Raw genomic sequence first — 24,917 nt, 5'->3', positions numbered from 1 at the left:
TCCTACCAAGCGAGCCAAGGCCTTGGGTCCTGGGAGCTCAGCTGAGCCCGTCTGGGTGCCCCTCTGGTTAACGCCCAGGGAGGGGGCGCCTGACGTGCAGAATGGCTCCCTGGTGGCCACCAAGCTGGTGGCCTGTCAATGGGATGAGGCCCAGTGAGGAGCTCCAGGCAAGCCCTGGCGTCGAGGACGTGGGTGTGGCGGGAAAGCTTTCATCTGGGAGCAGACGGAGATGAGATGCCAGATGCCAGCTGCACCTTCTGGGGGCAGTGGCTTCCTGAGCCTGTGTCTCCACCCACCAAGTGAGCAGGGGGACGCCCACATCAGGGGCTGCTGGGGGATGAGTGAGAGCATAGGTGGGGTTTGGGCAGAGAGAATGCGCAGCGGGGAGGGGGGTTCTCAGTGGGCCTGGCCAAGGGCATCCAATGTCACCCCAAATCAGCTGAGAATGGACGTTCTCACAGTCCTGGTTCCAACCACGCTCCAGGGCAGACGCGGGGCCGGGGGGGGGGGGAAGGGGGCAGGAAGGGGGGGTTGAGGAGTTTTGGGGGTGCTGTAGGGGGCATGGGTCCCATGCCCAGTGGATCCTGGTGGGGGCGGCCGAGGCCCTGGCGCTGATGGCGCCGCTCTGCTCTCTCCTTGCAGGTGCGTGAGGGACGACACCTACCAGGCCCTCCCGGCCCCGGCACCCAGCCTCGCCCGCTTCAAGTTCCGCTCCTTCCACTTCCTGCACCGCCTCCCCGCCGTGTACCTGCACTGCAAGGTTCTCGTGTGCAGGGCCCACGACCCCGCCTCCCGCTGCCGCGGCGGCTGCCAGCCCAGGCCCAAGCGGGACCTGGGCTCCTTCCAGGACAAGGTGGACGTGGTCCTGGGCCCCATCCGGCTGCAGGCGCCATAGCCTGGGAGAGGAGGAGCCTGGGTAGGTGGTCGCCCTTGACGCATCCCCCTTCCCACCCCCGCCACCCGCCAGGGCTCAGCCGGGATCCGGGGGATGCGGGAGGTCGTGGACATTGCTGTTGGGGTCAGGCTGCACCATGCAGTGGGCATGGACTGCGTATCGGGCAGCCGGGCTGCCGGGCAGTGCAGAGTGCAACTAGCCCTTCGGCCGCCCTCCTCACAGGGCCCCTGGGCTATGAGGGACGCATGTGGGGCCTGGCCTAAGCTGTGGGCTGGTGGGGGGACCCTTCATTCTGCCAAGGGCCATTTGGAAGTTTTTTAAAAGATACATTTTTATTGATTTCAAGAGGAAGGGAGAGGGGGAGAGAGAAACATCAATGATGAGAGAGAATCATTGACCGGCTGCCTCCTGCACGCCACACACTGAGGATCAAGCCTGCAACCTGGGCATGTGCCCTTGACCGGAATTGAACCCGGGACCCTTCAATCTGAAGGCGGGTGCTCTATCCCAGTGGTCGGCAAACTGTGGCCCCTTGAGTGTGGCTCTTCCACAAAATACCACGTGCAGTGCGATTGAAACTTTGTGGCCACACTGAAGGGGCCAAAGAGTGGCTCCATCTGGACAAACCTCTTGTGAACTCACCCTGAGGCCCAGGGAGGGCCAGAGCCTGTGATTCTCGGGCCTCAGGCGGCCTGCAGGCGGCACGGCCCCCAGCCCCGGCCTAGGGAGTCCGGACCTGGGACCCAGACACACCTGACCTCTCACCTCTGGGTTCTCACCCCCGGAGCCTCACTCCTCCTCTGTCAGACACAACTGCCCGCCCCCCACCTGCCTGTCAGGACTGTGAGGGGATTGTGGTGGCTTTTGTTACTATCATTGTCGTCACCGATATTAACACATCAATGACCACATGGTCACTCCTGTCCTCCTTAACCCCCCGCAGTCCCGAGGAAAGAAGTAGTGTCCAGGCATGGCCGCGAGGCAGGTGTGGGGAGCGTAGCTGTCAGGGGCCTGTGTCCCCTCGGGCGCAGGTCACACACCGCTGGCCGCTCTCTGTCCCCGTGTCCGCGCTCAGGCTGTCCCCAGGTGCGGCCCATTCTAGGCTCTGTCCTTCCTCATCCATTCACTCCACGCCCACCTCCTGGAGGCCTCCCGGGCGCCAGGAGTCAGAGAACTAAACGCAGATCAAGCCCGGCCGGCGTGGCTCAGGGCTTGAGTGCGGACCTGTGAACAGGAGATCAGGGTTCGATTCCCGGTCAGGGCACAGGCCTGGGTTGCAGGCTCGGTCCGCAGCGGGGGGGCAAGCAGGAGGCAGCTGGTCCATGATTCTGTCTCATCATTGTTGTTTCTATCTCCCTCTCCCTCTCCCTCTCCCTTCCTCTCTGAAATCAATAAAAACATATTTTTAAAAAATAATGAAAAGAAAAAGAAAAACAGATTGAAGCCCCCCTCACCCCAGAAAGCTTACCCTGTGGCCAGAGAGCACAGGGCAGGGCACCCCCAGGGCAGCAGGGCAGGGGGTGGGTGTCTGAGGCCGACAGGGACCCTGCCTGCTCCTCTCTTCCCCCTCTTCCCACGGGCGCCCCAGTCGCTGGGGCCCGGGTTCCCCTGGCCTGGGACCCATGTACCCATTTCCCCACTGGGCTGCAATGTTCCTGCTCCCCCACCCCGTCCACTGGGCGCCTCCAGCCACATTGAACCCCAAAACCCTCCCCTGGCTCCCGGGCCCACAGGACACAGCGACTCCCCCACCCACCCTCGGCCGCCCTTCCGACTGGCCTCAGTTTCCTCCTGGGCACTCCCAGCTCTCACTCTTCTTCCTCCCACCAGACAAGCAGCTCTGAGGGCATCGCCCCACCTGTGTCCTCTGTGTCCGCCAACTCGTCCTGACCGAACTCCTCTCCGTCCCCACCCGCGGCCACAGCCGGAGCCACGGCACCGCTGCCACCTCGTGGGGTCACACGGGAGCACCCCCTCTCCCTCCCCCGGCCTCGGCCACTGCAGTGTGACCTCAGAATGCACAGGGCGGGGTTCCCACCCCAGGGCCTGGACCCGAGGGGACAGGATGCAGCGGGTGCCCGAGCCTCGTGCCCACAGTCTCTGCCTGCTCTGCCGGGCACCGGGTGGGGCTGGGGTGGAGGAGGGAAGTCAGGGGCCGGTTTTCCTAACACCGGGCTGGGCACTGGACTGAGGGGCAGGCAGGCGCGTGTCCGGGACCCTCAGGCAGCCCTGAGCCACACCTCCAGCCTCGAGCCTTTCCCAGGGGCAGCCTTCCTGGCCTTCTAGAACCCACTGTCAGGCTGCAGCTGCCCTGCCAGGTCGGGGACCAGCTGAATAAAGGGCATTTTCACAGCAAGTGTTGGTCTGGTCACTGTGGGGACTCCCCCGCCCCCCCAGGATCCCTGCAGATTGAGAGAAGGAGGGGGAGGGGGTTCCGGGCTTCCAGAACCTTCTGGGGGATGGAGACGGTGTGCTGGTGGGTGGTGGTTCTCCCCAAAGCAGGAAATGGGGAGAGAAAGGCCAGCGTGCGGGCGCCACCATCATTCCTGGAGTCGGGACCAGCACGGAACAGACTGGCACCTCGATGTGTGGGGATGGGGGAGAGAAGAGATAAACCAAAGAACTCATAGGCCTATAGGCAGAGCCATGGCACGGCCATCAGGGGAGGGGCCTGGGGCGAGGGGGAGGGGAGCTGGGAGCCATCGGTAAGACTATCAACAATAAAAATCTATTTAAAAAGGAGGCAAAACCCCAAAAGACAAAATTTCAAAATAAAAAGCAATCAGAGGCCGAGAGAGGAGAGCAGCCGGCCCTGTGACCCACACAGTGTCCCCGAGGGTCTCCCCGCCCCCAGGAGCCGCGCCCCCAGGAGCAGCCACGGGGAGCCTGGCAATTGCTGAGCGGGCCGGCCCCCATGGGGATGGACGCTCCCCTCTGAGCATAAATGTGCCAACATCACAGCAACACGGGCGCCTCTGCCTGGCCAGGGCGCTGTCTCCTCTGGGTCTCACGTTGTCTCCAGCCTGGGCTTGGGGGGCTGGGAGGCTGTGGGCTGGGGGCTGGGGGGCGCTGGGGGCCTTGGGGGCCTCGGGGCTGAGGGCGCACGCCCCCGACTGGGCCCCGCGGGCCTGGTGCAAGGGCTCGGCCGGCCTGGCCTGCACGTGGCTCCATGGAGGAATGGACGGACAGGTGGTCCCAGGACCTGGGAGGAAACAAGAAGCCAGCCCGGGGCTACTGGGTGAGGAGGTCAGGACCCCCGGTTTCCCATCCTGCCCTGGGAATGCGCACGCCCCCCCCCCCCCCTCCCCAGCCCCTGAGCCCAAGGAGCCCTGAGCAGCAGCGCCAGCACGCCAGCAGCGCCAGCACGAGCCACTGGCTTCCTCTGAAGCTGACTCGGGTGCCCAGCTTCGCCTGCGTCCTCCCCGTGAGGGCAGGCGGGTCTGTGATTTCAGGGGAGAAGGGGCCCCTCTGGGCGGAGGCGGCCCGGCTCCAGGCTCTGAGCGACTGTGGTGACCGGGACCCTGACCCGCCTCCCTGTGTCCACCCCTTGGCAGTGTGACGCCATTTCTCCCACGAAGACATGATGTCCACGTGGCCGGTCGGCTCAGTTGGTTGGAGCGACACAGGATACACCGGGGTCTGTGGTCCCTCCTGGTCAGGAATTAACCAATCAGAGCATTCATGGGTGGAGCAATGGGTCCATGTTCCTCTCTCCTTCTTTCTCTTCCTCTCTCTCTCTCTCAAATCAATAAATTACGGCTGACATGGCTCAGTAGCTGAGCGTCAACCTATGAACCAGGAGGTCAGGGTTCGATTCCCCGTCAGGGCACAGGCCCGGGTTGTGGGCTCATCCCCAGTGTGGGGCGTGCAGGAGGCAGCCGATCAGTGATTCTCTCTCATCACTGATGTTCCTATCTCTCCCTCCCTCTCCCTTCCTCTCTGAAATCAGTAAAAATATTTTTTAAAAAATAGAAACAGAGAGAGGGAGGGGAAGCCCCCTGGCCGCCCCCCCCCACCCCCCCGGGACTGGCCCTGGTCGTGTTCTGGCTGCCAGGCTGTGGCACCGTGGCGCCTGCCAGTTCAATCTTGACTTCAAGGCACCTTGCACACTTCCATTTGCTCTCTCGGATCCGGCCACGGTCTGTGAACACGCCTGCCAGCCTGCTGGGGGGCCACCTGGCCCCGGCACTCCCATCGGCCCAGCTGATCGCTGTCAACCCCATAAGGAGCTGACTGCAGCCCCGGGCGCCCAGCAGAAACCAGGAGGACCGCCCGGCCGAGCCCAGCCTGCATCGCTGACCCAGAACGACAAGCTAAATTAACAACCCCTGTTTTAAGCCGCTACTTTTCGGGGTGATTTGTTTCAGCTGATACGGGCCCGGGGCAGGAGGTGGGAGCCGGAGCCAGGAGCGGCCTGAAACCAGGAAGCCTTAGCAGGTGGGTCTTAGGTTGAGGGTCCCCCCCGCCCCCAGGAGATGGGTCCCCCAAGAAGACAGGGCGGGGAGGCTCCTGGACAGGCAGAGCTGCGAGAACAGTGCGGCCTGGACACTGGGTGCCCCGAGGGGAATCAATAAAGCTTTAATGCTGGTGAGACGCAGTCCTGCCCGGGGGCTCTCTCCAGGCACCCTCCTGCTGGGGGCGGTGGCTGGCCTGGGCCATGTCGCTGGGGTGGAGGCCTCGCGAGATGAAGTCCTGGTTCATGAGCAAGAGGTCCCCCGGGAAGTCCGCCAAGCGAAAGAGGCTGCGGTTGGTGAAGCCGGCGATGGACCGCTCCGCTTTCTTGGTGGCAAAGAACGGCCTCAGCTCGCTGGGCTGGCGGGGGAGCAGTTTGGGGGGCTCTTTGGGCTTGAAAATGACACTCATTTTGATCTCTTGTCTTTTTGCGGTGGTGTCCTCGCTCTCCCCGGGCGCGGCATCCCCGTGGGCCTGGCCGGCCACCGCGTCCTCGCCTCCGGCCGCGGGGGGGCCGCCGGGGGACCCAGCCCTCTGGATGGCGGGCAGCGGCCGGGTCCTCAGCGCCCGCGCGAACTGCATGCGCTCCACGTGCCTGCAGATGCCCTGCCTCTCGCGCGGCGGCACCCGGAGATCCTCCGGGGACACCGTCCCCTTGGCCGTCCAGATCTTCTTCAGGAGCCCGCAGGGGGCGAAGGTCGGGGGGAACTGCTGCCTGTACTCCAGCACCTGCTTGTAGTCCGGCGACCGCAGCTGCAGCTCCCGGAGCATCTTCCGCTCCTCCTCCTGCTTGTGCGTCAGGAACCTTCTGGAGGCCACGGTGTGCACGCCACCTAGACGCTGGCCGCCAGACAGGCCGTGAGCACAGCCCGGGACGCCCTCCTCCCGCCACCGCCCCGCGTGCCCGCGGCCCTGTGTGGGGGGCAAAGGCGCACCTTTGGGGCCAGACAAGCCTGGGTTCAAATCCCAGCTCTCCTTTTTGTTTTTTTTTTAATGGTGTCTTCTTTTATTTTTTAAAAATACATTTTTATTGATTTCAGACAGGAAGGGAGAGGGAGAGAGAGACAGAAACATCAATGAGGAGAGGGAATCATGGGTCAGCTTCCTCCTGCATACCCCCTACTGGGGATCGGGCCCACAACCTGGGCATGTGCCCTGATCAGGAGTTGAATCTGGGACCCTTCAGCCCATAGGCCAGAGCTCTATCCACGGAGCCACACCAGCCAGGGCCAAATCGCCTTCTAAAGTGAAAGAACGGGAGGCTGAGTCGGTTTGTTGACTTTTGCAAAGTCACACAGGAAGGCAAACCCCGATGAGAACGCAGCTCAAGTCCCGTTCCTTCCGCGGTTCCCCTCAGAGGAGACCTGACTCCGTTTCTGCTTCTCCCCCTCCAGCCCCTGTCGCGGAGGCTGCTGCCACCACCGTCCTCAGGAGTCCCCCCGGGACAGGTAAGAAGGAATGTTCCCTGGAGCCCGCCCTGCGGGCATGACACTGAGTGTGCCCTGGGGCTGCCTCTCCCTTGGGAGAACTCGGGCGGAGGTGAGGGGTGCTGAAGCAGGTGGTGGCTCAGGCCCAATAATGCTAGACAACGTGGGCTACCTGTGGAGCCTCCCGCACAGGGGCTAGAACTCCCACAACTGCAACCACGGAGAGGACGCAGGTGTCATCTGCTCAGGTGCGTCGCTACCATCCCTGGTGGTCTTTCTGTTCTTATGCTGCTGAGAACACGCCCACTCCCCACGCCAGGGCCTTTCCTGAGCCTCGTACTGTCCCCCAGGCACTAGAGTGACTCAGGGCAGCAGGCACCCAGGTGCTAGGTCACCTGCTCAGGCTAAACGTCAGCTTGGTGGGTCCATGTGCCCAGCATCCTGAAGGCAGTGCCTGGAACTGGCTCAAAAGGGCTTGAGCTCCGTGTTCATGCACAAGAGGAAGCTTCCTGAGCACAGAGAGGATCCTGGCCTTGTGCCCCCGGAGCCTGCTCACTGCCACCTGCAGGGTGTCTGGGGATTCCTTCCAGGGCAGCTAGTCCCTGGGTGTGGGGGTTGGTAAGCACCTCCCCTCTTTGGGGATGGTGTCACCTGGGGGCTCCAAGATAGTGACGCAGAGGGGACACCCTGAGAGCACAGAGGTTTTTTGTGAAGGACAGAGAGAGTGGGAGGGAGCAGGGGAGGTGAGAGATGGCCGGTGGCCAATGTTGGAATGAGCCAATGAGGGCCTTGGGGATGGGGCATTAGGAACGCATGGAAAAGTCTAGAAATCTGTATAGACTCTCAATATCAGAATGGGTCAAGGTTGAGAGATCAGTGTGCACATTGATTGACCCCGTTTGGTGGAGTCATTCCCTGATCAATCTCTTGTGTCAACACCAGGGCCCTGGAGGCCTGTCCCAGCATGACCCTGGCTTCCATCCACTGGACAGGAAGTCCTAGGGCTCAGGGAGGCAGGCGATGGCAGGAGATACAGAGGGAGGGACTTTGGAAAAACTGACAGGTTCAGGGCACCACTGCTATGTCCACCCTAAGGCCATGTGCACGGCATCAGCTCTGTGTGTAGAAGCTGAGGGTCATCAACCTGGGATCCATTTCGGGCACTTGGGAGCTTGGTGTCTGACTGTCCTTTTGTTTCTCACAGCTGCTCAACCTTCCACATCCTGGCCAGGTGAGTCCCAGCTACCTCTCCTGGGATGTCCCTCTGTCCTGCCCACTTCTGCCGGTCGGCCCTCTCCAGCCGACCCATGGCTCTTTGAACCCCATCTGGACCACATTTTTGCCCTCTGTCTCTTTAAATATGGGGGTGGGGGCATTCCAAAGACTACGTCTGTCCATACTCCTTCTGAGTTCTCATCAGATACTTGGCGGCCGTCCCGGGGAAGAGCGGCCGATGGTCAGAGAAGTGCCTCCCCTTCCATGAAGGTGGCCCCGTGGCTCCAGGCTGAGGAGGGCTTTGTGGGAAAGTGGACACTGATGCCCACTGGCTTTCTGAAGTCGGGACAGCAGGCTTCCGGGTTCTCTCCTCCTGTCACACCTGCCGCACCCTGAGGGCCAGCATGGTCACACCCACATCCCAAGGTGGCAGAGACAGTGCCCGGGGAGGGCAGTAAATACGTGCTGAGGGTCCTCTGGGTACCAGGACCTGTGATTGCCTCCAGGTTCAGTCACCAGGCCCTGACTCTTTCTGTTAAAGCATCAGAGTCAGGCCAATACCTCAAGCCACCAGTGAGTGCCTGGCTCATGGGGGAGAGATGGGAAAGGTCTTCTGATGGGGAGGCACATGGCAGTCAGAGACGTGGAGAGATGTGGCTGGTCTCTCCCAGGCCTTCGAACCCGATGACCATGCCGAGCGGGAGGCTAGTGGACAGGCAGGGAGCACGTGCAAGAGGCACATGGGAAAGTCACGCTGACCGACCCACCCTTTTGGGAAGGACTCCTTTCCTGAGGCCTCCCCACGGCTTTTCTCTCTGTTGTCCAGACTCATGGACAACTCATCCCGCAACTCCATCCACAACTGCCTCTCCTACAACAACAGAAGGTACAGGACCCTTCACCCTCCCAGGGCCCCTCTCTGCCTCTGAATCACCACCAGAATGGAATGTGATAGAAAGAGGCTCCATGTGGTCCATCCTCATCCTTGTCCCTGTAGGGGGGAGGGGCCAGAGGAGGGTCTCTGACCAGGTCCTTGTCTGACATGGTTGGCTGATATCTTGTCTCCAGTGGGCTTCTGGGAGGAGGCTCAGCCAAGGCCCTCTCCAGTTGGTATCGTCAGCCCTGGCGGCCTCCTGGGACCTGCTGAGAGCCATGTGCAGACTCAGCCTCAGGGGATGAGAGGGCCCGTCCTCTCCTGTCTGGCAGACGTGGTCCCATCACCTCTGAGGGCTTTGCCTCAAATCAGGCAGGACCCTGGAGAAGAAATAAGTGGCCAAGGAGGCCATGGTCTTGGCCTGTCTCGGAGATGTAAACCTCTGCCCAGGGTGACCCTGGTCGATGTGGGGGGTGGGGGGGCAGTCCTGCTCACCCCATGGACAAGCCTGGCACTCCCTGCCTTGGAGCCTCCTTAGACCTGGCAGGTCAGATGTTCTGGCTCCTTTCCCTGTGATGGAGATGAACCCCTGGGCATGTCCAAAGCTGTTCACCTACCCTGGAGGTGGCCATGAGGGAGGACTTGTGTCTGGAATGCCTCGGGCCTGGAGCTCAGCACAGACATGGAGGAGGTGTCCTTGTGCTGTCCTTAGATTTCGGGACCGATTCAGCTCTGGCCCTGAGGCTGGTGAACGGTGGTGACCGGTCTCAGGGCCGTGTGGAGGTCCTCTACCGAGGCTCCTGGGGCACCGTGTGTGACGACGGGTGGGACACCAACGACGCCAACGTGGTGTGCAGGCAGCTGGGCTGTGGCTGGGCCAGGTCGGCCCCAGGAGGTGCCTGGTTCGGGCAGGGCTCAGGGAAGATCTTACTGGATTAAATGGGCTGCTCAGGGTATAAGTCCTACCTGTGGAGCTGCCCTCCCGGGGAGTGGAACTCCAACAACTGCAGCCATGAGGAGGATGCCAGCGTCATCTGCTCAAGTGCGTCCCTACCATCCCTGGGGCCCTTCTGGGATGATGCTGCTGAGAACACTCCCTCTCCCCGTGCCAGGGCCTTGCCTGAGCCTCGTACTCATACTGTCCCCCAGGCACTGGAGTGACTCGGGGCAGCAGGCACCAAGGTGCTAGGTCACCTGCTCCGGCTAAACGTCAGCTTGGAGGGTCCATGCGCCCAGCATCCCTAAGGCAGTGCCAGGAACTGGCTCATAGGGGTCTGAGCTCCGTGTTCATGCACAAGAGGCAGCGTGCTGAGCACAGAGAGGAGCCTGCCCTTGTGCCCCCAGAGCCAGCTCACTCCCACCTGCAGGGTGTCTGGGCTTCCTTCCAGGGCAGCTGGTCCCTGGGTGTGGGGGTTGGTAACCAGCTCCCCTCTGTGAGGACGGTGTCACCTGGGGGCTCCAAGATAGTGACGCAGAGGGGACAACCTGAGAGCACAGAGGTCTTTTGTGAAGGACAAAAAGAATGGGAGGGAGCAGGGGGAGGTGGGAGGTTGCGGTTGGTCATGATGGAATGAGCCAATGAAGGCCTTGGGGATGGGGCAATATGACCGCATGGAAAACGCTAGAAATCTGTGTAGACTCTCAATATCAGAATGGGTCAAGGCTGACACATCAGTGTGCACATTGATTGACCCTTTTGCTGGGTTCATTCTCTGCTTGTTCTCTGGGGTCAACACCAGGGCCCTGGTGGCCTGTCCCAGCATGACCCTGGCTTCCATACACTGGACCAAAGTCCTAGGGCTCATGGAGGCAGGCGATGGCAGGGGACAGAGGGCATTGCTTTGGAAGGACTGGGAGGTTGTGGGTGGCACTACTCTTTCTACCCCAACGCCATGTACACGGCACCACCTGGTGTGTAGAAGCTGAGGGTCATCAACCCGGGATCCAGTTCGAGCACTTGGGAGCTTGGTGTCTGATGTCCTTTTGTTTCTCACAGCTACTCATTCCTCCACAACCTGGCCAGGTGAGTTCCGCCATCTGTCCTGTGATGTCCCTCTGTCCTGCCCACCTCTGTTGGTCGGCCTTCTCCAGCTGACCCATGGCTCCTTGAACCCCATCTGGACCACACTTTTGCCCTCTGTCTCCTTAACTATGGGGGTGGGGGGATGCCAAAGGCTCTGTCTGTCCATCCTCCTTCTGAGTTCTCATCAGATACTTGGCGGCCGTCCCGGAGGAGAGTGGCCGATGGTCAGAGAAGTGCCTCCCTTCCATGAAGGTGGCTCCGTGGCTCCAGGCTGAGGAGGGTTTTGTGGGATAGTGGACACTGATGCCCACTGGCTTTCTTTTTTTTATTATTATTTCCTTGTAATTACATCTTTAATTGGTCATAAAGTACATTATTCTTTGGATTTTTTTCTTACTTAAACCTAAGTTTTATTTATTTATTGTTTTTAAGTTATTTTGCTGACATTTAAGTTATTTTGCTGGGTGGCCCTGGTGGATACAGGGGGCAGTCCTCTACTCATGGGCAATCCTGGGACTCCCTACCTAGGAGCACCCTTTTACCTGGCAGGACAGGATGTCCCAGTCCTTTCCCTGTGATGGAGATGAACCCCTGGATGTCCAAAGATGATTGCTTGTCCTGGGAGTGGCCATGAGGGAGGCCATGAGTCTAGAACCTGCCTTGGGCCTGGAGCTGAACACAGACATGGAGGAGGTGTCCTTGTGCCGTCCTCCATTTTTTGGGAATTATTCGGTTCTGACCCTGCGGCTGGTGAACGGCGATGACAGGTGTCAGGGCCGCGTGGAAGTCCTCTACTGAGGCTCCTGGGGTACCGTGTGTGATGATGGGTGGGACACCAACGACGCCAACGTGGTGTGCAGGCAGCTGGGCTGTGGCCAGGCCAGGTCAGCCCCAGGAGGTGCCCAGTTCGGACAGAGCTCAGGCCCGATCGTGCTGGATGACGTAGGCTGCTCAGGGCACAAGTCCTACCTGTGGAACTGCCCGCACAGGGGCTGGAACTCCCACAACTGCAATCACGGAGAGGACGCCGGCATCATCTGCTCAGTTGGGCCCCCAAAGTCTGTTCTCCTTCGTGGGTGGTGTTTTCTCAGTGAGTGTGTCCCTCAATCTGTTTCCTGTCAAAGTCTTTCTTTATTTCTTGTTCCCTTGAAGAGTCCTAGTTCTCTGCCTAGATCAGTATTAGTCTGTCCTGGTGCTAGGTGTAAGCAGATGAATGAGGACCTACACTGAGTGTAAGGATCACACCATCTGCCTACAGGACCGCACACGCCAGCGGCACAGGCAGTGTTGTGAGTTGCCTGGAAGGGACCCCGTGGCCAGAGGTACGGTGACCCTCACACGGCTGGCCTGCATTTGGGGCTCAGGAGTCCTTGCCTGTCAGTTTCTCCATGGGAATTGGATGCAATCTCTGCACCAGGTCTGCTCTGCGAGGGCAGCGGGCCCTCTGAGACCCACCGGCCTATGCCTCGTAGTTGCCTATGGTCAGGCCTGAACCGCACACATGGGAAAGGAACCTGAGCAGACTCCTCACTCTTGGCCCCTCCATGCCTCCTAAAAGCTGCGAGGTAGACAGTTTCCTGGTGTCAACTCTGTGCCTCCATCTAGACACGAAAGGAATCGCCTGGACGTTGGCACCAATGCCCCGGGTCTTCCTGGGCCCTGGTGGGGAGTGTCCCTCCTGGGTTAGATGGCAAAGGCCCCGCCTTCCAAGGCTGGGGACCAGCATGGCTGAGCGACCACCTGCTCAGTGTCTCCCACGATGCCTCTAGCTGTGTCCCCTTCAGTGCCACATGTCTGGCCCGACGCCCTCTCTCTCACAGCTGCATGGCCCTGTCCAGCACTATGCCCACTGAGTCCCACCTCCTCTGATGCTCCCTCCCTGCTCAGCCCACAGCCCACCAGGAGCTCCTAGAGGGGACTGTGCCAGTTTCTGTCTCCCAGTCCCTCCCTGATGTGTAGATGGTACAGTTGTGCCCATAACACATTGACCCTCTGGTCTGGCTCAGAGCGATAAGGGCATTCTGGCTACAGCGCTTTCCCACTCTCAGTGACAGGGGACACTCTGCCCAGAGGACATTCTGCTCCCTGTGCTGAGGCAACAGAGACCCTTCATCCATGGACCCCAGACAGAGCCTAGGAGATGCTTTTACCAAAGGACACTGCGTCAGGAGCTAAGCTGGGTTGCTCTCCCCAATTCTAGCTCTGGTTCCCATAGTGAAGGTCACTCAAGGACATGGTATGGGCTGGTTGCAAGCTCTCAGAAAGGGCCTCTTTCTCCCATAGCCACAGAGCTTCTCAGGCCACCCTGTCCCTGACCCTCTGACCCTAGTCACAGCTCAACAGACTCGAGCTTGACCCTCTTCTTGACTTTCTAAGCTGCTCTGTTTTCTCTCCAGTTGGGTGGTACACATCATTCCACATGTGAGCATCCCTGGGTCTGGCCAAAGCATCAGAATTCATCACTGTAGCTTCCAGGCCAGGGTGACATTCTCTCATCTTGTGTTAGAACTCCTCAGACCTCACCCCATCCAACATGGAGGGTTCCCCCCACATCCCAGAATCATGGATTCCCATCACCTACCAGTTATGGGACATATTAGTCAGGATGTTTTAGTTTGCAAGTGACAGGAGCTCAACTCAAACTTGTTGAAGCCAGAAGAGCAGTCCATGGCTCACACATGAGGGACATCTCCTGGCAGAGCCAGCTTCAGGTGCTCCTGGATCCAGGCGTTCCGAGACTGTCTCCGTGCGCATTTCTTACTCCTGCTTTCTTATGTGTTTGGGATTCACTATCGGCTTGCTTTCTGCACAGGCGACACTGCTAGTGCCAACGGTGGGGCTCCCCTTTTTGTCCTGCATCGCAAGGCCAACGTGGTGGGAAACCAATTGAAGAACATGCCTCCCACAGCTCACACCCATAGGTGCTGTACCCAGCTCCATGAAGATAAAGGGTTTTGGAGGAACTTTGGTCCAGTGTTATTGCAGGGGAACGTTACCCCGAACACTAAGGCTTGGCCCCTGGAGGAATTAGGAACCTCACTCACAACATAGAGCAGGGGTGGGCAAACTTTTTGACTCAAGGGCCACAAAGGGTTCTTAAACTGGACTCAGAAGAAGGAGTTGGGGCCGTGTTTCCCAACATTGCTATGTTAACACTACTGCTGGTGAAGGAGCAGAGGGGAGAGCAAGAGAACCCTCCGCTCTTTCGGCTCCGCGGGCCGGATAGAACAGCCGAACGGGCCGGATCCGGCCCGCAGGCCATTGTTTGTCCACGGCTGCCATAGAGCCTCTTCTTCAGGATAAATTTCACACAGTGACTTTTCTCCTCCCTTTCTAGGAGCCGATGCCGGTTTGGCCCTGAGGCTGGTGAATGGAGGTGACCGGTGTCAGGGCCGCGTGGAGGTCCTGTACCAAGGCTCCTGGGGCACCGTGTGTGACGATGGGTGGGACACCAAAGACGCCAACGTAGTGTGCATGCAGCTGGGCTGTGGCGAGGCCAGGTTGGCTCTAGAAAATTCCTGGTTCGGGCAGGGCTCAAAACAGATCGTGCTGGATGACGTGGGCTGTTCTGGGCATGAGTCCTACCTATGGAGCTGCCAACACAGGGGCTGGAACTCCCACAACTGCAACCACGGAGAGGACGCCAGTGTCATCTGCTCAGGTGGGTCTCCTCAAGCCTGTTCTCCTTTCACGGGTGGTGTTTTCTCAGCGAGTGTGTCCCTCAATCTGTTTCCTGTCAAAGTCTTTCTTTATTTCATATTCCCTTGAAGAGTCCTAGTTCTCTGCCTAGTTCAGTGTTAGTCTGTGTCCAGGTGCCAGGTGTAAGCAGGGGAATGAGGACCCAAATGATTGTAAGGATCACACCATCTGCAAAGTGACTGCACATGCCAGCGGCACAGGCAGTGTTGTGGGTGTGACTGGGAGGAGGCCTGTGGGTAGAGTTGCGGTGACTCTCACATGGCTGGCATGCATTTGGGGCTCAAGAGTCCTTACCTATCAGTCTCTCCATGGAAATTGGATGCAATATCTATGCCAGAGCTGCTCCGCAAGGGCACCAGGCCCTCTGAGACCCAACTGGCTATGCCTTGTAGTTCAGGAGCTCATCATGGTTGAACGCACAGATTGTATCCCTGGTTGCTGTTGTCAAGGACATTCAAGGGCAGAGTTTTGGCTTCTGGGAAGCTCTCAGAAAAGGACTCTTTCTGCCCTACCCAAAGAGCATCCCAACCCCTGTCCCTCATCCCCTGACCCCAGTGACCACTCAGCAGACCAGACCTTGATCCTCCATGCTCCTTTCCAAGCTGCTCTGTTTTGTGACCAGATGGGTGGTACACAAGTCCTTCCTAGCATGAGCATCCCTGGATCTGGCCAAAGTTTCCCCACTCAGCACTGTAGGCTCCAGCCCGGGTGCTGTTCCAGAATCTTGTGTTACACAACCTCGGGCATCACCCATTTCAATATGGAGGGTTCCCCCACATCCCAGAATCATGGATCCCCTTCACCTACCAGTTGTGGGACATATTAGTCAGCATGTTTCAGTTTGCAAGTGACAGCAGCCAAACTCAAACTCTTTGAAGCCAGAAGAGCACTCCATGGCTCACACACGTGTGACGTCTAGTGGCAGGGCCAGCTTCAGGTGCAAGTGGATCCTGGCGTTCCAAGGCGATCCCCGTGCCCTTTGCTTACTCCTGCTTTCTATGTGTACGGGTTTCACTATCAGCTTGCTTTCTGAACATGGGTCATTGGTAGTGCAGACAGCAGCCAAGCTGTTTGTCCTGTATCCCAAGGCCAACATGGTGGGAAACCAATTGGAGAACATGCCTCCCACAGGTAAAACCCATGGGTGCTGTACCTGGCTCCTTGAAGATAAAGTGTGATGGACTGGCTTCAGTTCAGTCTTAATTCGGGGAATATAATCCTGAAAATAAAAGGCTTTGACCCTGGAATAATTAGGAACCTCACTCACACCTCAGAGCCTCTTTCTTCAGGTTACATCAGAGACAGTGAATTTTTCCCTCCATTATAGGAGCCGATGCCGGTTTGTCCCTGAGGCTGGTGAATGGCGGTGACCGGTGTCAGGGCCGCGTGGAGGTCCTCTAACAAGGCTCCTGGGGCACCGTGTGTGACGACGGGTGGGACATCAATGATGCCAACGTGGTGTGCAGGTGGCTGGGTTGTGGCCGGGCAAAGTCGGCCCCAGGAAGTGCTCGATTTGGACAGGGCTCATGCTGGATAACGTGGGCTGCTCAGGGAATGAGTCCTACCTGTGGAGCTGCCTGCACAGGGGCCGGGACTCCCACAACTGCAACCACGGAGAGGACGCCAGTGTCATCTGCACAGGTGGGCTCCCCCAAGTCTGTTTTCCTTCATGGGTGGTGTTTTCTCAGTGAGTGTGTCCCTCAGTCTGTTTCTTGTCAAAGTCTTTCTTTATTTCTTGTTCCCTTGAAGAGTCCTAGTTCTCTGCCTAGTTCAGTATTAGTCTGTGTCCTGGTGCCAGGTGTAAGCAGGTGAATGAGGACCTACACTGAGTGTAAGGATCACACCTTCTGCCAACAGGACCGCACACGCCAGCGGCACAGGCAGGGTTGTGAGGTGCCTGGGAGGGGACCTGTGGGTAGAGGTGCAGTGACCCTCACACGGCTGCCTGCATTCGGGGCTCAGGAGTCCTTGCCTGTCAGTCTCTCCAGGGATATTGGATGCAATCTCTGCACCAGGTCTGCTCTGTGAGGGCTTCAGGCCCTCTGAGACCCACTGGGCTATGCCTTGCAGTTGCCTATGGTCAGGCCTGAACCACACACATAGGACTGGGGCTCTGAGTAGATGCCTCACTCTTGAGGCCTCCATGTCTCCTAAAACCTGTGTGGCAGACAGTTTCCTCGTGTCAACTCTGTGCCTCCATCTAGACACAGATTTAATCACCTGAATGTTGGCACCATTGAACAGTGTCTTCCAGGGCCCTGATGGGGCGCATCCTACAGGTTAGATGGCAAAGGCCGCACCTTCCAAGGCAGGGTACCAGCATGGCTGAGTGTCCACCTGCTCAATGTCTCCCACGATGCCTCTAGTGGTGCCCCCTTCTGTGCCACGTGTCTGAACCGATGCCTCTCTCTCAGGGCTGCCTGGCCCATCCACCACCATGCCAACTTAGCCCTGCTGACTCAGAAACGCCCTCCCTACTCACCCCACAGAGCACCAGGAGCTACTGGAGAGCACTGTGCTAGTTTCTGCCTCCCGGTCCCTCCCTGATGTGTAGATGGTACAGTTGTTCCCATAACATATTTACCCTTGTCTGGCTCAATGGCATAAGGGCATTCTGGCTACAGCACTTACACTCAGTGACAGGGGACACTCTGCCCAGAGGACATTGTACTCCCTGTGTTGAGGCAACAGAGACCCTTCATCCATGGACCCCAGACAGAGCCTAGGAGATGCTTTTACCAACGGACACTGCGTCAGTAGGTCACCATGGTTGTTCTCACAGATTGTAGGCCTGGTTGCCATTGTCAAGGACATTGAAGGGCATGGTTTTGGCTCATGGCAATCTCTCAGAAAGGGCAACTTTCTCCCCTAGCCACATAGTGTCTCAGCCCACCCAGTCCCTGACACCCTGACCCCTTGCCCCAGTCATAGCTCTGCAGACCAGACCTTGACCCTCTGCTCTCCTTTCGAAGGTGCTCTGTTTTCTCTCCAGGTGGGTGGTCCACAAGTCCTTCCTTGGTTGAGCTTCCCCTTGGTCTGGCTAAAGCATCAGCATTCAGCACTGTAGCCGCCAGGCCATGGTGACCTTCTCAAATCTTGTGTTAGATCTCCACAGACTTCACCCCATGCAACAAGGAGGGTTCCCCGACATTCCAGAATCTTGGATTCCCTTCCCCTACAAGTTATGGGACATATTAGTCAGCATGTTTTAGTTTGCAAGTGAGAGGAGCCCATATCAAACTCTTTGAAGCTGTAAGAGCACTCCATGGGTCATTCATGAGCGACATCTAGTGGCAGGGCCAGCTTAAGGTGCAGCTGGATTCAGGTGTTTCAGGACTGATTCTGTGTGCTTTGCTTACCCCTATGTTCTGTGTGTATGGGTTTCACTGTCGGCTTGCTTTCTGCACACGGGTCACTGCTACTGCCAATGGTGGGCCTCCTCTCTTTGTCCTGCATCCCAAGGCCAACATGGTGGGAAACCAGTCAGAGAACATGCCTCCCACAGCTCACACCCATGCATGGTGTACCCAGTTCCTTAAAGATAAATGGTGATGGACGGGCATTTGTCCAGTCTTAATTCGGGGGAATGTCATCCTGAAAATAAAAGGCTTGGACCCTGGAAGAATTCGGAACCTCACCCACACCTCAGAGCCTGTCCCTTCCGGCGACAACAGAGACAATTAATGTTTATGTCCCCTTCTAGGAGCCAACTCCACTTTGGCCTTGAGGCTGGTGAACGGCAGTAACCCATGTCAGGGCCGCGTGGAGGTCCTCTACCAAGGCTCCTGGGGCACCGTGTGTGACGACGGGTGGGACACCAATGACGCCAACATCGTGTGCAGGCAGCTGGGTTGTGGCGGGCCAGTTCGGCCCCAGGAAGTGACCAGTTTGGACAGGGCTCAGGGCCAATTGTGCTGGACGAAGTGGAATGCGCAGGGCAAGAGTCCTTCCTGTGGAGCTGCCCAAATAGGGGCTGGAACTCCCACAACTGTGGGCACCACGAGGACGCTGGCGTCATCTGCTCAGGTGGGCCCCCTCCCCATGTCTGTTCTCCTTCATGGGTGGTGTTTTCTCAATGAGTGTGTCCCTCAGTCTGTTTCCTGTCAAAGTCTTTCGTTATTTCTTATTCCCTTGAAGAGTCCTAGTTCTCTGCCTAGTTCAGTATTAGTCTGTCCTGGTGCCGGGTGTAAGCAGATGAATGAGGAACTAAACTGAGTGTAAGGGTCACACCTTCTGCCGACGGGACCGCACACGCCAGTGGCACAGGCAGGGTTGTGGGTGTGACGGGAGGGGACCCGTGCCTAAGGTGCTGTGACCCTCACATGGCTGGTCTGTATTTGGGACTCAGGAGTCCTTGCCTGTCAGTCACTCAGGGAATTGGGATGCAATCTCTGCGCCAGATCTTCTCTGCGAGGGCAGCGGGCCCTCAGAGACCCCCCGGGCTATGCCTTGTAGTTCAGGAGCTCATCATGGTTGATCGCACAGATTGTATCCCTGGTTGCTGTTGTCAAGGACATTCAAGGGCATGGTTTTGGCTCCTAGAAAGCTCTCAGAAAAGGCCTCTTTCTCCCCTAGCCACAGAGCGTCCCAACCCCCTGTCTGCCAGTGACCACTCAGAAGACCAGACCTTGACCCTCCACGCTCCTTTCCAAGCTGCTCTGTTTTCTGACCAGATGGGTGGTACACAAGTCCTTCCTAGCGTGAGCATCCCTGGATCTGGCCAAAGTTTCCCCACTCAGCACTGTAGGCTCCAGCCCGGGTGCTGTTCCAGAATCTTGTGTTACACAACCTCGGGCATCACCCATTTCAATATGGAGGGTTCCCCCACATCCCAGAATCATGGATCCCCTTCACCTACCAGTTGTGGGACATATTAGTCAGCATGTTTCTGTTTGCAAGTGACAGCAGCCAAACTCAAACTCTATGAAGCCAGAAGAACACTCCATGGCTCATAGACACGTGTGACGTCTAGTGGCAGGGCCAGCTTCAGGTGCAGCTGGATCGCGGTGTTCCAAGGCTGTCCCCTTGCCCTTTGCTTACTCCTGCTTTCGGTGTGCATGGGTTTCACTATCAGCTTGCTTTCTGCACACGGGTCATTGCTAGTGCAGACAGCAGCCAAGCTGTTTGTCCTGTATCCCAAGGCCAACATGGTGGGAAACCAATTGGAGAACATGCCTCCCACAGGTAAAACTCATGGGTGCTGTACCTGGCTCCCTGAATATAAAGGGTGATGGACTGGCTTTGGTCCAGTCTTAATTCGGGGAATATAATCCTGAAAATAAAAGGCTTCGACCCTGGAATAATTAGGAACCTCACTCACACCTCAGAGCCTCTTTCTTCAGGCTACACCAGAGACAGTGAATTGTTCCCTCCACTTACAGGAGCCGATGCCGGTTTGTCCCTGAGGCTGGTGAACGGCAGTAACCCATGTCAGGGCCGCGTGGAGGTCCTCTACCAAGGCTCCTGGGGCACCGTGTGTGACAATGGGTGGGACACCAATGACGCCAACGTGGTGTGCAGGCAGCTGGGTTGTGGCGGGGCCAGTTCAGCCCCAGGAAGTGCCCAGTTTGGACAGGGCTCAGGGCCAATTGTGCTGGATGAAGTGGAATGCGCAGGGCAAGAGTCCTTCCTGTGGAGCTGCCCAAATAGGGGCTGGAACTCCCACAACTGCAACCACAGAGAGTACGCCGGTGTCATCTACACAGGTGGGCCCCCCCAAGTCTGTTCTCCTTCATGGGAGGTGTTTTGTTAGGGAGTGAGTCCCTCAATGTGTTTCTTGTCAAAGTCTTTCGTTATTTCTTATTGCCTTGAAGAGTCCTAGTTCTCCACCTAGTTCAGTATCAGTCTGTCCGGGTGCCAGGTGTAAGCAGGTGATTGAGGACCTACACGGAGTGTAAGGATCACACCTTCTGCCTACAGGACCCCACATGCCGGCGGCAGAGGCATTGTTCTGAGTTGCCTGGACTGGATCCCGTGGGCAGATGTGGGGTTACCCTCCAAGGCTGGTCTGCATTTGGGGCTCAGGAGTCCTTGCCTGTCAGTCTCTCCAGGGAAATTGGATGCAACCTCTGCACCAGGTCTGCTCTGCGAGGGCAGCAGGCCCTCTGAGACCCACCGGCCTATGCCTGATAGTTGCCTATGGTCAGGCCTGAACATCACACATGGGATTGGGGCCCTGAGTAGACTCCTCACTCTTGGCCCCTCCATGCCTCCTAAAAGCTGCATGGTAGACAGTTTCCTTGTGTCAACTCTGTGCCTCCATCTAGACACAGATGGAATCACCTGGACGTTGGCACCAATGCCCCGGGTCTTCCTGGGCCCTGGTGGGGAGTGTCCCCCCTGGGTTAGATGGCAAAGGCCCGACCTGCCAAGGTAGGGGACCAGCATGGGTGAGTGTCCACCTGCTCAATGTCTCCCACGATGCCTCTAGTCGTGCCCCCTTCTGTGCCACGTGTCTGAACCTACGCCCTCTCTCTCAGGGCTGCCTGGCCCATCCACCACCATGCTAGCTTAGCCCTGCTGACTCAGAAACGCCCTCCCTATTAACCCCACAGCCCAACCAGGAGCTCCTGGAGGGCACTGTGCTAGTTCTGCCTCTCAGTCCCTCCCTGATGTGTAGATGGTACAGTTGTTCCCATAACACATTGACCCTCTGGTTGTGCTCAGAGGGATAAGGGCATTCTGGCTACAGCGCTTACCCACTCAGTGACGGGACACTCTGCCCAGAGGACATTGTGCTCCCTGTCTTGAGGCAACAGAGACCCTTCATCCATGGACCCCCGACAGAGTGTCGGGGATGCTCTTACGAAAGGACACTGTGTCAGGAGCTCAGCGGCGTTGTTCTCACAGATTGTAGGCCTGGTTGCCATTGTCAAAGACATTGAAGGGCATGGTTTTGGCTCATGGCAAGCTCTCAGAAAGGGCAACTTTCTCCCCTAGCCACATAGTTTCTCAGCCCACCCTGTCCCTGTCTCCCTGACCGTTGACCCCAGTCACAGCTCTGCAGACCAGACCTTGACCCTCTGCTCTCCTTTCTAAGCTGCTCTGTTTTCTCTCCAGGTGGGTGGTCCACAAGTCCTTCCTAGGTTGAGCTTCCCTTGGTCTGGCTAAAGCATCAGCATTCAGCACTGTAGCCTCCAGGCCATGGTGACCTTCTCAAATCTTGTGTTAGATCTCCTCAGACTTCACCCCATCCAACATGCAGGGTTCGCACACATCCCAGAATCATGGATTCCTTCCCCTACAGTTATGGGACATATAGGTCAGAGTGTTTTAGTTTGCAAGTGAGAGGAGCCCATATCAAACTCTTTGAAGCTGTAAGAGCACTCCATGGCTCATTCATGAGGGACATCTAGTGACAGGGCCAGCTTCAGGTGCAGCTGGATTCAGGTGTTCCAAGACTGATTCTGTGTGCTTTGCTTACCCCTATGTTCTGTGTGTATGGGTTTCACTGTCGGCTTGCTTTCTGCACACGGGTCACTGCTACTGCCAATGGTGGGCCTCCTCTCTTTGTCCTGCATCCCAAGGCCAACATGGTGGGAAACCAGTCAGAGAACATGCCTCCCACAGCTCACACCCATGCATGGTGTACCCAGTTCCTTAAAGATAAATGGTGATGGACGGGCATTTGTCCAGTCTTAATTCGGGGGAATGTCATCCTGAAAATAAAAGGCTTGGACCCTGGAAGAATTCGGAACCTCACCCACACCTCAGAGCCTGTCCCTTCCGGCGACAACAGAGACAATTAATGTTTATGTCCCCTTCTAGGAGCCAACTCCACTTTGGCCCTGAGGCTGGTGAACGGCAGTAACCCATGTCAGGGCCGCGTGGAGGTCCTCTACCAAGGCTCCTGGGGCACCGTGTGTGACGACGGGTGGGACACCAATGACGCCAACATCGTGTGCAGGCAGCTGGGTTGTGGCGGGCCAGTTCGGCCCCAGGAAGTGACCAGTTTGGACAGGGCTCAGGGCCAATTGTGCTGGACGAAGTGGAATGCGCAGGGCAAGAGTCCTTCCTGTGGAGCTGCCCAAATAGGGGCTGGAACTCCCACAACTGTGGGCACCACGAGGACGCTGGCGTCATCTGCTCAGGTGGGCCCCCTCCCCATGTCTGTTCTCCTTCATGGGTGGTGTTTTCTCAATGAGTGTGTCCCTCAGTCTGTTTCCTGTCAAAGTCTTTCATTATTTCTTATTCCCTTGAAGAGTCCTAGTTCTCTGCCTAGTTCAGTATTAGTCTGTCCTGGTGCCGGGTGTAAGCAGATGAATGAGGAACTAAACTGAGTGTAAGGGTCACACCTTCTGCCGACGGGACCGCACACGCCAGTGGCACAGGCAGGGTTGTGGGTGTGACGGGAGGGGACCCGTGCCTAAGGTGCTGTGACCCTCACATGGCTGGTCTGTATTTGGGACTCAGGAGTCCTTGCCTGTCAGTCACTCAGGGAATTGGGATGCAATCTCTGCGCCAGATCTTCTCTGCGAGGGCAGCGGGCCCTCAGAGACCCCCCGGGCTATGCCTTGTAGTTCAGGAGCTCATCATGGTTGATCGCACAGATTGTATCCCTGGTTGCTGTTGTCAAGGACATTCAAGGGCATGGTTTTGGCTCCTAGAAAGCTCTCAGAAAAGGCCTCTTTCTCCCCTAGCCACAGAGCGTCCCAACCCCCTGTCTGCCAGTGACCACTCAGAAGACCAGACCTTGACCCTCCACGCTCCTTTCCAAGCTGCTCTGTTTTCTGACCAGATGGGTGGTACACAAGTCCTTCCTAGCGTGAGCATCCCTGGATCTGGCCAAAGTTTCCCCACTCAGCACTGTAGGCTCCAGCCCGGGTGCTGTTCCAGAATCTTGTGTTACACAACCTCGGGCATCACCCATTTCAATATGGAGGGTTCCCCCACATCCCAGAATCATGGATCCCCTTCACCTACCAGTTGTGGGACATATTAGTCAGCATGTTTCTGTTTGCAAGTGACAGCAGCCAAACTCAAACTCTATGAAGCCAGAAGAACACTCCATGGCTCATAGACACGTGTGACGTCTAGTGGCAGGGCCAGCTTCAGGTGCAGCTGGATCGCGGTGTTCCAAGGCTGTCCCCTTGCCCTTTGCTTACTCCTGCTTTCGGTGTGCATGGGTTTCACTATCAGCTTGCTTTCTGCACACGGGTCATTGCTAGTGCAGACAGCAGCCAAGCTGTTTGTCCTGTATCCCAAGGCCAACATGGTGGGAAACCAATTGGAGAACATGCCTCCCACAGGTAAAACTCATGGGTGCTGTACCTGGCTCCCTGAATATAAAGGGTGATGGACTGGCTTTGGTCCAGTCTTAATTCGGGGAATATAATCCTGAAAATAAAAGGCTTCGACCCTGGAATAATTAGGAACCTCACTCACACCTCAGAGCCTCTTTCTTCAGGCTACACCAGAGACAGTGAATTGTTCCCTCCGCTTACAGGAGCCGATGCCGGTTTGTCCCTGAGGCTGGTGAACGGCAGTAACCCATGTCAGGGCCGCGTGGAGGTCCTCTACCAAGGCTCCTGGGGCACCGTGTGTGACAATGGGTGGGACACCAATGACGCCAACGTGGTGTGCAGGCAGCTGGGTTGTGGCGGGGCCAGTTCAGCCCCAGGAAGTGCCCAGTTTGGACAGGGCTCAGGGCCAATTGTGCTGGATGAAGTGGAATGCGCAGGGCAAGAGTCCTTCCTGTGGAGCTGCCCAAATAGGGGCTGGAACTCCCACAACTGCAACCACAGAGAGTACGCCGGTGTCATCTACACAGGTGGGCCCCCCCAAGTCTGTTCTCCTTCATGGGAGGTGTTTTGTTAGGGAGTGAGTCCCTCAATGTGTTTCTTGTCAAAGTCTTTCGTTATTTCTTATTGCCTTGAAGAGTCCTAGTTCTCCACCTAGTTCAGTATCAGTCTGTCCGGGTGCCAGGTGTAAGCAGGTGATTGAGGACCTACACGGAGTGTAAGGATCACACCTTCTGCCTACAGGACCCCACATGCCGGCGGCAGAGGCATTGTTCTGAGTTGCCTGGACTGGATCCCGTGGGCAGATGTGGGGTTACCCTCCAAGGCTGGTCTGCATTTGGGGCTCAGGAGTCCTTGCCTGTCAGTCTCTCCAGGGAAATTGGATGCAACCTCTGCACCAGGTCTGCTCTGCGAGGGCAGCAGGCCCTCTGAGACCCACCGGCCTATGCCTGATAGTTGCCTATGGTCAGGCCTGAACATCACACATGGGATTGGGGCCCTGAGTAGACTCCTCACTCTTGGCCCCTCCATGCCTCCTAAAAGCTGCATGGTAGACAGTTTCCTTGTGTCAACTCTGTGCCTCCATCTAGAC

General features: G+C 57.6%; 2 protein-coding genes across 2 annotated transcripts in view; both read left to right on the top strand.

Moving 5' to 3' along the window:
• The window catches only part of DMBT1 (deleted in malignant brain tumors 1), a 256,667-nt gene that overhangs the window by 98,991 nt on the left and 132,759 nt on the right, over positions 1–24,917 (top strand). The window contains exons 27-29 of the mRNA XM_059661998.1: positions 14,224–14,547; positions 19,967–20,290; positions 24,031–24,354. Of these exons, the coding sequence (XP_059517981.1) occupies positions 14,224–14,547; positions 19,967–20,290; positions 24,031–24,354 (972 nt within the window). The remainder of the gene's footprint in view (positions 1–14,223; positions 14,548–19,966; positions 20,291–24,030; positions 24,355–24,917) is intronic.
• Positions 7,736–13,924, top strand: LOC132214486 (deleted in malignant brain tumors 1 protein-like). Its single transcript, XM_059661835.1, has 4 exons — positions 7,736–8,005; positions 8,816–8,875; positions 9,576–9,758; positions 11,785–13,924. The coding sequence occupies exons 1-4, from the start codon at positions 7,795–7,797 to the stop codon at positions 12,114–12,116; spliced, it is 786 nt and encodes a 261-aa protein (XP_059517818.1). The 5' UTR covers positions 7,736–7,794; the 3' UTR covers positions 12,117–13,924.

Source organism: Myotis daubentonii, chromosome 13 (assembly GCF_963259705.1).
Source record: "Myotis daubentonii chromosome 13, mMyoDau2.1, whole genome shotgun sequence".
NCBI lineage: Eukaryota > Metazoa > Chordata > Mammalia > Chiroptera > Vespertilionidae > Myotis > Myotis daubentonii.
This window is presented reverse-complemented; position numbering and strand designations above follow the sequence as displayed.

Coding starts and splice junctions, on each gene's coding strand:
- LOC132214486 (XM_059661835.1), top strand. CDS start 7,795: ATGGCAGGAGATACAGAGGGAGGGACTTTGGAAAAACTGACAGGTTCA. Junction 8,876..9,575: donor CTCTCCTACAACAACAGAAG/GTACAGGACCCT, acceptor TGCTGTCCTTAG/ATTTCGGGACCGATTCAGCT. Junction 9,759..11,784: donor GGCCAGGTCGGCCCCAGGAG/GTGCCTGGTTCG, acceptor CAGCCCCAGGAG/GTGCCCAGTTCGGACAGAGC.